General features: G+C 47.4%; 1 protein-coding gene across 11 annotated transcripts in view; it reads right to left on the reverse strand.

Moving 5' to 3' along the window:
- LOC137344484 (complement decay-accelerating factor, GPI-anchored-like) overlaps positions 1–9863 on the reverse strand; it is a 56713-nt gene extending 46850 nt beyond the window's left edge. For 6 of the 11 annotated variants that reach the window (XM_068007483.1, XM_068007485.1, XM_068007484.1 and 3 more), the window contains exons 1-2: positions 9504–9862; positions 1487–1678 (exon numbers count right to left, since the gene is read on the reverse strand). In XM_068007483.1, the coding sequence (XP_067863584.1) occupies positions 1487–1678; positions 9504–9567 (256 nt within the window). In that variant the 5' untranslated portion in view covers positions 9568–9862. Of the gene's footprint in view, positions 1–1486; positions 1679–9503 lie in introns of all 11 variants that reach the window. The other 5 variants (XR_010968368.1, XM_068007479.1, XM_068007486.1 and 2 more) reach the window with 4 other exon arrangements.
- Between the last annotated feature and the right edge of the window lie 4391 nt (positions 9864–14254).

Genomic DNA, 14254 nt, shown 5'->3' on the forward strand with positions numbered 1-14254 from the left:
GTTATCAATTAACTTTTCACCAGTCCTCAAACCCTTTAAACTATAATGTTCCACAGATATTGAAATATTAATTTATAATATAAAAAGCTTCTTAAAATGAAACTGAAATCATGCATTAAATGTTACAATTTAAGTTGAGTGAATTTTACATACATTTGCTGAACTATAATTTGCTGAATTTTGTATATTTCTGAGCTTCTGAGCTTAAACTGTCCTTTAAGAAAGAAAGATCTTATAGCAGCTTTCATCACCTCAGGATGTGTCAAAATGCTTCAAAGCTAATGAAGTATTTTGAAGTGTACTTGCTGTTCCAATGTAGAGAAACACAGCAGCTAATTTGCACAAACAGCGATGAGATAAATGACCAGATAATCTATTTTTTCGGCGGTGTCGGTTGAGGGATACATGTTGGCCAGGACACTGAGGGAACTCTCTCCTCTTCTTTGAATAGAACCATAAGATCTTTTACATCCACCTGAGAAGGCAGATGAGGCCTTGGTTAAACGTCTCATCCAGAAGACGGCACCTTCAACAGTGCAGCACTCTCTCGATACTACACTGGAAGTGTCAGCCTAGATTATGTGCTGAAGTCTCTGAGTGGAGCTTGAACCCCTGACCTTCCGAATCAGAGGTAAGAGTGCTTCCACTGAGCCAAAACTGACACCCAGGACTGATAACTAAATCTGAGATGTATTTATAGACATGAATTTATAATGTCTGTGTAAGCCACAAGTTAATTATTGTCATTTTTTCCTCTTTTCTTTGTGTATGGGTTTTTGTATGTCATTCATTTCATTTGTCTTTTAATTGCTGATGCTGAGCCTCAAAACAACAAATGGCCAGGTCCTTTTATCCACTTTTTCTTTATTCATTCATGGGATGTGGGCATCACTGGCGAGGCCGGCATTTATTGCCCATCCCTAATTGCCCTCAGAAGGTGGTGGTGAGCCGCCTTCTTGAACCGCTGCAGTCCGTGTGGTGAAGGTTCTCCCACAGTGCTGTTAGGAAGGGAGTTCCAGGATTTTGACCCACCGACAATGAAGGAACGGCGATATATATATATTTATACCTTTGCTCCATGTCCCTTGATACTCTTACCTAACAAAAATTTATTGATCTCAGTCTTGAAAATTTCACTTGACCCAGAATCCACAGCCTTTTGAGGGAGCGTGTTCCAGATTTCCACTATCCTTTGTGTGATAACGTGCATCATGATTTCACTCCTAAATAGCCTAGCTCTAATGGATGGATATGTTCCCACATAAAATGAAGCATTCACCTCTGGTCTTGTCCACCAGAAAATGCATTGGTGTCCAAAGAGAATGGATTTCTGGCAGTGCAGGCCTTCCACCCATTTTCCATGCTCAGCCACCCAATTACTGCCCACAAATCAGAAATTAAGGTATGGAAAATCCAGGCCATTGTCTTTAAATGCAAACTTAAAAGAGAAGCAGTAAGAAATTATATTGAATTATAAAAAACTTACGTATGCAACCTATCAATGGCTCTGACCAAGTTAAATTGGATTGACAAATGATAAAATCTGGTGTGCTCTTATTCCAAATATAACCTGACAAACATCTGTAGGAAATAATGTCGCCCACAATAAAATCCTGCAGAGTAATAAACTCATTCTTCAGTTCAGCAAACGTCACAGTGGGAGGATGGTGGCACTGATCTGAAAAGAGTATAATTACTTTACAATTAATATTATGTATATCACACAGCTAAGCATCTTTATCTTTTACTGTGCCATGAATATACACCAACTTGAAAGAAAAGCCAATGTAACCTATATATGTAAATGCTGCAGCACGGACCAATATTTGAGTAATATTGAAAATGGACCGAAGAAACTAGCAAATAATGAAAAAAAACTAATTTTCATGACAAAGGGTCATGAAAGAATGTTTGATTTGTAATCTAAACAATTGGATGACTATTTGTTTTACTGTGAATTACTGTATGGGCCTCAGAACTAATACTATTTAACATAATGGCTGAACATATTTAGCAGAAAACTAAACATTTAAGCATTAACGTGGAATTACCAACTTTGGAGAACTTATTATTAAAGGAACAAATGCAGCCAATTTATTTTAAATACAGTTGTCATACAAGAAAGTGTTCTCTCTTGAGTTTTCATACCAAGATAGAATATACATTTCATCTCATATTAATACATTACATTTGGATTCCTATACCTTACCCAGAAGTCTTCATTTCATTCTCCATTTTAATGTAGATTATTCTCTTCCCCTTTCTAGGTCCCCTGCACAGCACAACTAAGGTGATGGGTATTCGATCTGCATCCAGGCTTCCGTCAATGCTAATTCTGAGCCAGTACTCAGAAGGTACATGACAGCAACATAGAATGACTTCTTTCCCTTTCCTTGTGGCAGGGATGAGCTAACCCCTGCATCCTTTCCTGAAGGCCCAGTTGAAATCGTGATACTTTGTACCGTGAATGGCAGATGTAAGTCTGTATCTTCTCACTGCATGACATGGACCAGTGGAAGAACAACTCTCCAGGAATTGTAACATCATACTATCCTGGCAAAAGTATTTTTAAAAATTTATTTTTTAATGATTTCATATATAGTCCAATCCTCTGAATTCAAAATTGCTTCATTCAAGTTAAGTGTTCGTTCAATTTTTAGCATTGAATTCCCACCTTGTTGCATTAGACTTTTCCTGCACTGCATTTTTGTTGTACAGCCAACTCCTGGTAATTCAATGTTATTTTTGCACTAAATGCAAAAATGACAACGATCAATCAGGAGTTGGCCGTACAACAAAAACACAGGGCAGAAAAAGGTCTGGATAGGATAGAGGCGATTTGAGAGAATAATCGTGATTGTAAGCATAAAAATAGCATTTGACAAGAAAGGTAACACTTGCTTTGTATTTCATCTCTAACTACACAGACCTGCTTTCTACATGGCATATTGAAATCAACAGGAATTGCAAAGGGGAAAACATGTTGGATCACAGTTTTCCACTTCCTCTGACCTTAGTAACATTTTCAGCAACAGGGATAATGTTGTTAGTCACCAGACTGCGTTAATCGTGTTCCTGTCAAATCTAAAACATGCCTTTATCTTTTGCACTCTACCATATAATAGTTTTAGACTTTTACAAATGTCACAACATATATCACACATTGATACAGTTTTAGTAAATCTACAGAAAGTTCTGATGATCAGCATCCTTTCTGGTCCTGAATGGTTAGCAAGCCATGTCCAAGCCAGGAAAAAGAGAACTTTCATTTATATAGCACCTTTCATGCCCTCAGAATGTTCCGAAGTGCTTCATAGCCAATTAATTAATTTTGAAGTGTCGTCACCGTTGTTATGTCGGCAAACGCGACATGCTCATTTCTGCACTGCAAAGTCCCACAAACAGCAATGAGATAAATGACCGAAGCAGTTGAACTATTTTGGTGGAGGGATAAATGTTGGCCAGGACACCAGGAGAACTCCCATGCTGTTCTTCAAGGAGAGCCATGGGATCTTTTATATCCACCTGAACAGTGGACGGAGCCTCAGCTTAATGCCTCAACAAAGACAGCCCCTTTGACAATACAGCACTCCTTCTGTACCACACCAAAGTGTCTGCCGATATTATGTTGTCAAGTCATGGGGCTCGATTTTACAATGGTGGTGGGTTGGAAGCGGGGGGGGGGGGGGGGGGGGGTGGTGAAGGTGTGTGTGCCAAACCCGCATGAACAAAACTTACCGTTTCCGATGCGATTGCATGTTGATTGATGATGATTAACATCCTCTCCGGGTTTCACGCCTGGCAGCCAGCCTGATTGACAGGCGGGGGGGGGGGAGGAGAGGGGGGAAGATCGGGTGGGGGGGGAGAGAGGGGGGAAGATCGGGGGGGGAGAGAGGGGGAAGATCGGGGGGAGAGAGGGGGGAAGATCGGGGGGAAGATCGGGGGGAAGATCGGGGGGGAGAGAGGGGAAGATCGGGGGGGAGAGAGGGGAAGATCAGGGGGCAGAGAGGGGACGATCAGGGGGCAGAGAGGGGACGATCAGGGGGGGAGAGAGGGGGAGATCGGGGGGGGGGGAGAGAGGGGAAGATCAGGGGGCAGAGAGGGGAAGATCAGGGGGGGAGAGAGGGGAAGATCAGGGGGGGGGGAGAGAGGGGAAGATCGGGGGGAGAGAGGGGAAGATTGGGGGGGAGAGAGAGGAAGATCGGGGAGGAGAGAGGGGAAGATCGGGGGAGGGGAGAGGGGAAGATCGGGGGAGGGGAGAGGGGAAGATCGGGGGAGGGGAGAGGGGAAGATTGGGGGGGAGAGAGAGGAAGATCAGGGGGGGGGGAGAGAGGGGAAGATCGGGGGGAGAGAGGGGAAGATTGGGGGGGAGAGAGAGGAAGATCGGGGGGGGGGAGAGAGGGGAAGATCGGGGGGAGAGAGGGGAAGATCAGGGGGGGAGAGAGGGGAAGATCAGGGTGGGGGGAGAGAGGGGAAGATCGGGGGGAGAGAGGGGAAGATTGGGGGGGAGAGAGAGGAAGATCGGGGAGGAGAGAGGGGAAGATCGGGGGAGGGGAGAGGGGAAGATCGGGGGAGGGGAGAGAGGGGAAGATCGGGGGAGGGGAGAGGGGAAGATCGGGGGAGGGGAGAGGGGAAGATCGGGGGGGGAGAGAGGGGAAGATCGGCGGGGGAGAGAGGGGAAGATCGGCGGGGGAGAGAGGGGAAGATCAGGGGGACATCGGGGGGGTGTGAAGAGGGGGACATCGGAGCGGGAGATATTGGACATCGAAGCAAGTTGCAAAGGTTGGTTCATTTAGAGTTTTCACTTCCTTCCATGGTTTTTTATTTAATTTCTTTAGTTTCTTGTTCCCTGATCCGGCCCTTCACGTCTGGTTTCACCAGGCGTGAATCAGAAGCAGTGGGCAAGCCGCCCAGGTAAGTTAAAAATCTTTCTAAGTACTTAATCTGTCACAGGTAAAGTGCCTTGAGTACCTCAATGAGGTACATTTGGCTCTTTAACTGTCATCCCGATGGTTTTAATTGCCGGCAGGACTTCCGTTTTCGGGTCGCCCGCGCGCACACAGGTGGGTCCCTGGGAAACTCGGAAGTCAGCGGCTTGGAGCTGGCTTCCAAACCCGAATGGGATTTCCGCAATTTTCGGAGCCCCCTGCCCCGAATGCACCTGCAATTGCCCCCTAAAATCACCGCCATGGAGTGGGGCTACAACCACAACCACCTGATTTAGCTGACTTGACATTATCACTATCCAACAAGGCAAGAATGACAATCATTGATGGTAATCCCTTAATTGATATCAGCTGAATGGCTTCTTGCTGAATAAAGAGAGCAAAAGAACCGATATCCTTAAGGAATAAATGAACACAGAGCCAAAGAAGGAGATATTGTGAGGGATGACCAATAGCTAGTTAAAGAAGTGGGTTTTAAGGAGGGTCTTACAGGGGGAGAGGGAGTTGGAGAGGCAGTGAGGTTTAGGCGATTGAAGCCATCACTGGTGGGATGCAGGGAGGAGGAACGTACAGAGTCCGGAGTCAGAGGAGCAGAGCGTTCGGGGGGAGGGGTCGTTGTTGTAGGGCATTTGAAAGTTGCAGAAAAATGAAGGGGCGACATCATGAAGGGAGATAAACATAAGAATGAGAATTTTAAATTGGAGGCATTCGAGGACCAGGAGCCAATGTAGGTCAGCAAGGATAGGGGTGATGGGTGAGCAAGACTTGATGCAGGATAGGACACAGGCAGCGGGGTTTTGAATGAACTGAAGTTAACAGAGAGTGCAGGATGGGAGCTTAGCCAGGAGAGGATTGGAATAGTCAAGTCTGCAGCTGACATAGGCATGGGTGAGAGTTTCAGCAGCAGATGGGCAGAGGCAGGGGTGGAGGCGAGGAATGTTATGGAGGTGGAAGTAGACGGTCTTTGTGATGGAAAGGATATGGGCTTGGAAGTTCAGCTCGGTTTGGTTCAGCCTGAGACATTGGCTGGGGAGACAAATAGAATCAGTGGCAAGGATGCAGAGTTTGTGATAGGGCCAAAGACAATACTTCAGTCTTCCTAATGTTTAACAATAGGAAACTGCAGCACATACAAGACTGGATGGCCGACAAGAGTCTGACAACACAGAGGCACTGGAGGGGTTTACTGAGGTGATGGAGAGGTAGAGCAGGTTGTCATCAGCATACATGTGGAAACTGACCCCATGTTTTCAGTGAATGTTTCCAAGGGGCAGCATGTAGATGATGAAGCAGAGGGGCCAGGGATAGATTCTTGGGGGATTCTGGAAGTAACAGTGAGGGGGAGCGGTGGGGTGAAAATCCAATGCTAGGAGATGCTCTGGCTACAATTGGGATAGATAAGAGTGGAACCAAGTGGGTGCAGTTGCACTGAGCTGGACAATGGAGGAGTGGCATTGGAGGAGGATGGTGTAGTCGACCATGTCAAAGGCTACAAAGAGGTCAAGGAAGTTGAGGAATGATAATGCACTATGATCATAGTCACAGGAATGTCATTTGTGACTTTGGTTAAGGCCGTTTTGGTGCTCTGAAAGGGGCGAAAATCTGATTGAGGAGATTCAAACATGGAGTTGCGCGAAAGATGGGCATGGATTTGGAAAGGAAACAGAGGTTGGAGATGGGGTGGCAGAGGGGTTGAGAGTGGGTTTTTGAGGAGGGGGTTGATGATGGGGTTTTTAAAGGGAGGAGTACAGTACCCATGAGAGGGAACCATTCACAATATCAGCAAGCATGGCAGCCAGGAAGGGAAATTGGACAATCAGCACTTTAGTGGGAATAAGCTGAAGGGAGCAGGAGGTGGACCTAGAGGACAAGATGAGTTTTGAGAGGGCATGACAGAACAAAATAGAGAAACTAGAGAAAGGTGTGCATTCCAGCCTAGGACAGGTGGAAGGCTGAGGGGAAGTTTGGCTTGGTGGGCAACAAGATGGGGGGAAACAGCTGAGGCAACTGAACAGATGGTCTCAATATTAGTGACAAAGAAGTCCATGAGCCTTGTGCTTGTTGTTGAAGGTGAGAGGGGAGGAATTAAGGGAAAAGAGTTTAAGGAGACGGTTGGTAGTGGAGAAAACTGGAAGTTATCTTTCCTCTCCAGGTTGATCCTGGAGTAGCGGATGGTTTTGGCAGAGGACTAAGAGACCCAATAGCACTTGATGTGACCTAGCCAGATCTAGTGATGGATGGCTAAGCTGGTTGTGTGCCAGATATGCTCAACTAGCTAGATGTACCCCTTGGACATGAAAGAATGAAGATAGGGCCATACCAGGAGGAGTGACCATTCCCCCTGGTATGGCCCTATACAATCCAAGTAGTCAATTAGTCATCATAACTAGGCTTGCCATCGATTCCAGAAGACCTCACTATCATGCTCTCTTTCTTTGCCAGCTCCCACAGCTGTCTGGATATTGATGTTGTTCCAATTAGGTCTTCCTGCACATTGTCACACCTTCCCAGCTTTGGTCTTCCACATGATCTTTTCCCAGGTGGTACCCATTCTAAACCTTCCAATGGCACTAATCTTGAAGCCATATGCCACAGAAGCCCTGCCTATTTCAGCCTCTTTATTGTGACATACTCTGTTACTCCAAGCAGGACATTCTTTCTCATTACCTGAGTCCTGGTCACTCTGCTCTCGCAATTGATACTCAACATCCTTCTTTCACAGCACATTTCAAAAACATCCACCACCTATTTTTGCATGTAGATCAGGCACATAATATATGTCCTTAAGCTCATTGAGTGCATGATGTGATTAAAGACATGTTACTTTGGTTAAATGCAAAGAGGTTTACACAGATATTAAAAGCAACACTGCTTTGGAAAGCCACAATGAATTTGTCTAGACTGCAGTACAATTACTGTCTGCATTGCAGTGACGGCATACCCCAATGAAAATAGGAATGAAATCTAGACCATATTTGAGGTGGAATCATGAGAGTGTAGTCTCCTTGGATATCCCAATAATGATGTCAGCAGATGTATTAAAGACACAGCTTTAAACCTCTTTACAATAACTGGCTATATAGTATTAAAAACAAAACATTTGTTTACATTTCAAATGCAATTTAAATAGAAACTAGAGTATAAATGCAATTGATTTAGTTGGTAATATTAACCCAATAAAGTAATGTGGGAGATGAAGTGGGGGAGAAACATAATAGGGGCAATTTTAACCTAACCCGCCCATCGGGAAACTGACAGGATCAGGAGCAACGTTGGTTTTACACTCCACCTGATTTTACTCTCCACTCAAATCAATTCCACCCGATACTGTGGGGAGTCAGGTTAAAATTACCTCCTATGTGTGGATAGGGATGAAGTAAATGGAGAAAGGGCAAGGGTAGTGCTGTTTGGGAAGATTGCATTCTGAAGCTGGGTAAACTGTTTTCTTGCAATGTGATTGTCAGCTTCACAAATTTAAGCACTGCTAGTGCCTAGAATCACTTTCACGTATCCGTGCATGTTAGTGAGAATTTCAAATCGAAACTGACATCCAAAGTTCTGATTGTTGTCCTCAAACTACGGAACACTGTGTGTAATTTTTAAAAATTGTGTAGGTTTAACTCCCAGATGTGATATTTTAGCCTGAAATTTTCGATTTTGTAATTCTTCGCTAGCAAGAATGCCCATTCTGTGTATTTTTGTTCATTGGAATTATTAGAAAACTTGATTTCACAGAAACATTAAACATTATGGCCTCGAATTTCCTCTGTGAATTTGCGCCCGGAGATACGCTTAACCAGGGCGCAAATCAATTACCGACCTAAAAGATCATGCAATTCTGGGTGTGTGAGTCACAAGTTAAGTACAATACGCCCATAACACATCTCCACCCATAAAATTAGCCCCACCCGCAAGTTACAGAGCCTCGAGGACGAGTTTCCTGTAATTGCATTTGCTCAGAAGTTCTCTTCAAATTACAACTAGGTTTTCAAGCATTACAAGAAACAAAATCATTTTTCTGGTGCTTTATTACAATTTTTTGAGCGCTGTTTTAAAATTTATCATCAGAGACCTGCACTGTATTTTCTGTCTGTTATGGCATAACACATGGCATAAGTATAAGCCACATTAAAAACTAAAAAGCATCCCCCATTGCAGGTGACTAAACATGCTGCACCTAATATGCATAAATGATGGTTGTATGAAGTGAAACTTGAATTTTGATACTTAAACAAGGAATATCAGTATGAGTTCCACGCTTTCCTTGGGACCCGATTGTTTATGCTGATTTCTGCCCATTTTACCTTCAGGCGTAATCTAACGAGATTTGCAGGAAATTTGAGGGTAACGTGACATTGTCAGAATGGGCGCATTTTCGGGTCGAACTCTGGGTTGCGGCCAGGGAAGAAATTCCAGGCCCTAATTACTGGGACACTTGGAGAAAATTAAACCGGTGGCAAAGGTGATGCAAACGTTTTAACTTATTGAAATGCAATTATAAACTCTTGTTGAAACGCACACAGTAATATTGAGAACTGGTGAAATTATGTCTCTTACCTGGAGTTTGACTGGTGCACGCCGTAACGAAGACCGCAACGATTACAAAAGGTCTCACCCACATTTTCGTCGGTGAGCCTGAAGGTTCCCGTCTCCTCCAGTCCCTGCTACCGTTTGTGGCTCAGAAACTCCTGCCTACAATAAGCCGCTGGTACATCACTACTTGTTTCCCCTCCTCTTACTGGTGATAAAAGGAGTGTCCGAAGTTCTCTCCTATCTAATGCTTCAATTTCATTTTGGAGTTCAGTAACTCGATAGGGCGGTATTTTTGTTTTGTGGTCTGCTAGTATCTGAATTTACTTTTCCAGTACTCTATTTACCTCGGCTGCTGGCGAGCTAGTTGCTGTAACAGGATGTTGGCTGTTTTTCCGAAAACTCATCTGGTTCCCTCCCCACGTACGCTGCCCAAAGATAACAATGAATGCAGTGTTTATCGCAAACGCCCGAGCTTATTGGCTTCTGAAAAAGTAGAAATAAATTAAGGAAAGTGACACACTTCGAAAATAATCTGCAGTTGCCTTCTGGTGTCAGTTTTATTTAGTTCTGTATCACTGCACTCCGGCAAAATTTCAATTGTTTGCTTTTTGCGCCAAGAGCTGTACTTATGGATCTGCTCTGTATGTATATAAATAGTATTAGATAATACCATTATAGACTGGCCGTGCAGTGCAGTATAGGTTAACGTGTGGTGCAATGAAAGAGAGGAATGCCAGTCAGTGTCACCATGCCATTCCATTGCACCTCTTCCATCATAGGGCCCAATTTTACCAGGGGTGCGGGTTCCCGGGGGGTAGGCCAGCGGGCGCGTTGAAAACGTGCCCGGTGAAATTAGTGGGTTGCCCGCGCGATCGTAGCAGGCAACACACTGGAGCCACTTACCTGCTCCTCCGGGTTCCCCACTGCTGATCAGCGCGTCGGGCGGGCTGCGCATGCGCAGTAAGATCTGTCAGCTGGAGGCGCTCTATTTAAAGGGGCAGTCCTCCACTGACAGATGCTGCCACAAACTGAAAAAATTACAGCATGGTGCAGCCCAGGTGGAAGGCTGCTCCCAGTTTAATGATGCCTCACCCCAGGTATCATTAGATGGGGTGAGGAGGAGGGGGAGGACAGAGATCTTCCCCCCGGCGGCCGGGAGGAAGCGGCCTGCCTCTGCCACCAAGAAGGCCTGGCTCGAGGTGGCAGAGGGGGTCAGCTGCGCCACCAACATATCGCCCACCTGCATACAGTGCAGGAGGCACACCAATGACCTCAGTAGGTCAGCCACAGTGAGAACACATAGTCTTTCCCCTCCACTCTGCCTGCCACAACACTGCCCCCACCCCACATCCCCTTCGGCACTGCCAACACTACTCTGTCACATGACCCCTCATACCCACTCAAACCTCATCCTCATCTCACCTGCACCTACTCACCTCGCCAGTACTCATCCCGCCACTACCACGCAACCCAATCCTCATACAATCTCATGGCTTTATCCCATACTCACCCTCTCGTGCATCTCTCTCACGGCCAGCCTCACTCAACCTGCCACCACCTGTGCTGCAGCCACAGGGCATGCATCACATATGTGCATTAGGCAGCGTAAGGCAAACGTGTCGTGAGCATGAAGGGGATGCACAAGGGTGTTTGAGGGTTGTCATGGTTCATACTTCTATTGAATTAAAGAACAACTCACATCACACATTATATTGGCTCCACTACTGCCATGTCTTCACGAATCCTGTCCGGTTTGTGCAATAATGCCTGCTCCTGGGTATCCCTATGAGGACCCACCACTGATGCCACCCAGTGTGTCACTGCAGATTGGGTGTAGGTGTATTTGCAGGGCTCATCTGCGCAGACGACTGAGAGACACCGGGGATGTCCCCGGTTGCAGCCTGGAAGGCTGTGGAGGTGCCCTCACGGGCACCGAAACACAGGGGGCGTCGGCCCAAAGCATCTACCAGGTCAGGGCATGAACAGGAGCAACCTGCCACCACCTCTGCTGGAGCCACAGGGGTAGCACCACGTAGGGGTACCAGGAAATGAAAACCCAAAGTTCCGTGAGCACACAGGGATTGCACCAGGGTGTTTGTCTATTTGTTATATTTTTATTTCCAGTCTTTGAATGGCAACATGAAAGAAACTCACTTTTTCTCACCAATGCTGCCACCTCTTGTCCATAATTCTGCGGCTTGTGCAATATGTCCCTTCCGTGCGCCTCATCATGACGATGACCACCCTGTCCCACCCATTGGGCATAATACAGTGGGTGCAGGTGTACAGGCACCACTCTTCTGTGGAGGGAGCCTGTATGGACCCTCGTCTGTGCACGTTATGACATGTGAACGCCTCACACAGTGTGATGTTAGGGGAACCGTTGGCATATGAGTGCCTCCCTGGCCTGACGAGCACGCAGGTGAGCCGGTGTTCGGGCCATGGGTCGTTCCTCCTCCTCTCGCTCGTACTCCTCCTCTTCCTCCTCCTCCTCCTCCTCCTCCTCCTCCTCATTGTCGTCCTCAATGTGGGTGGCGGGTGTGCATGGGGCCTCCTCCAGCGGCACCCCTCTCTGTAGTGCCATGTTGTGCAGGGCACAGCAGACAACTATAATTCGTCCCACTCGGAGTGGCGTGTATTGGAGTGCCCCCCCCGGAACGATCAAGGCACCTGAAGCGCATCTTGGGCAGCCCTATAGCCTGCTCAATTGTAGACCTGGTGGCAATGTGGCTGTCGTTATATCGACGCTGCGGCTCAGTAATGGGGTTCCTCAGAGGTGTCATAAGCCACATGTGCAGGGGATATCCCTTGTCGCCGAGGAGCCAGCCGTTGCCGGTGTTGGGTGCGTGGAAGAGGGGCGGGACGGTGGACTCCCTGAGGACGAAGGCATCGTGGCAGCTGCCAGGGTATCTGGCGCACACGTGTGGGAATCTCTGGCGGTGGTCACAAATGAGCTGGGCGTTCATGGAGTGATACCCCTTCCTGTTGATGAACAGCCCTGGCTCATGTGGAGGTGCCCGTATGGCGATGTGGGTGCAGTCGATTACACCCTGCACCCGTGGGAAGCCAGCCATAGCATGGAATCCAACCGCCCTCTCCATCTGGCTGCGCTCATCCATGGTGAAGTTGATGTAGTGCGAGGCCCTGTGGAACAACCCATCGGTGACCTGCCTTATGCACTTGTGTGCGGAGGACTGACAGACCCCGGTGATGTCCCCGGTGGCACCCTGGAAGAATCCGGAGGCGAAGAAGTTGAGGGCAGTGGTGACTTTGACGGCGACGGGTAGGAAGATGCTGCTTCGTCCATCCGGGAGCAGCTCGTCATTAAGGAGGCTGCAGATGTCGGCGACTACCTGGCAATTGACTCTGAGCCTCCGTATGCACTGCTCCTTGGAGAGGTCCATGAAGCTGAGCCTCGGTCTGTAGACCCTGTGCGGAGGGTAGTGCCTCCTGCGACGCATCTCTCTCTGCGGTTGCCCTCCCTCCTGCTGTGCAGGTGGGTGTGCCACAGCACCGTGTTGGGGGGCTCCACGTCGCTGAGGCGGACGGCGTGGACTGCGAGGCTGCTGAGGCTGGTGATGCTGTTCATCCTCCGAGGATGTCGAAGCGGCCCCCATCTGGCAGGTGTTGGTCTGAGGGGTTGTGCACGGTAGGTAGGTGTATCCTCGCACTGGGGCTGCGGTTCCACGTCGATGTATCTTCTGGCTTGGAGGGGGGTTGTGGAGGACAGGCCACCTGCGTTGATGAAGGGTCTCTCCCCCCACCTGTGGAGTGCACCTTGGCAGCTGCTACAGGCTGCTGGCTGCAACACATCCGTTTGGAGTGAGACTGTTTCCCCCAGTATGTGAAACAGTCTGAGTTGAAGGTAAAATCCCACACTTCCGAATAAGACAGCTGAATCAGGTCATTTAATGACCTGAACAAGCAAAGTAAATACACTCAAGTGGCATCCCGCTGGCTTTAATTGCCTGCGGGATTCCCACCAGCGGGGGTTGCGCACGCACCCCCGCACGTCAGCGCGGAACCCGGAAGTGGGCGGGATCGAGGTGCGATCCTGTCACGCACCTGGATAGCGGGATTTTCGAGGCCCCCCCGCTGAGAACGCACCCGAAACCCGGTGCTAAAATCGGGCCCATAGAATCAGAATCATAGAAGTTTACAACATGGAAACAGGCCCTTCGGCCCAACATATCCATGTCGCCCAGTTTATACCACTAAGCTAGTCCCAATTGCCTGCATTTGGCCCATATCCCTCTATACCCATCTTACCCATGTAACTGTCCAAATGCTTTTAAAAGACAAAATTGTACCCGCCTCTACGACTGCCTCTGGCAGCTCGTTCCAGACACTCACCACCCTTTGAGTGAAAAAACTGCCCCTCTGGACCCTTTTGTATCTCTCCCCTCTCACCTTAAATCTATGCCCTCTCGTTATAGACTCCCCTACCATCAAGCCGACCGAAACCACCTTTTAGGGGTAGTCAATTTGTGCTATTTGTCCACCCTTTAACTTAATTTAAAAAAATACTTCTTGTACCACTGTCTTCTGACTGACAGCAACACCTGGTCTTTTCAATGCAACAGAATTTTTTTTAAGTCTTTCTTTAGCACACAATGCAGTGCCCCCCCCAACCCCACTTGATGTAAATAGCCAATATATTGTGCCACGAAAATAAAGCAGAAAATATTGCAAATACATAGCTGGAAATTCATTATTGCTGTCGCACTGTGTATTTGCAGTGTTTTTTTCGTATCAGACTTCTGGCATTTACAGCT

Source organism: Heptranchias perlo, chromosome 27, assembly GCF_035084215.1.
Source record: "Heptranchias perlo isolate sHepPer1 chromosome 27, sHepPer1.hap1, whole genome shotgun sequence".
In the NCBI taxonomy this organism is placed as follows: domain Eukaryota; kingdom Metazoa; phylum Chordata; class Chondrichthyes; order Hexanchiformes; family Hexanchidae; genus Heptranchias; species Heptranchias perlo.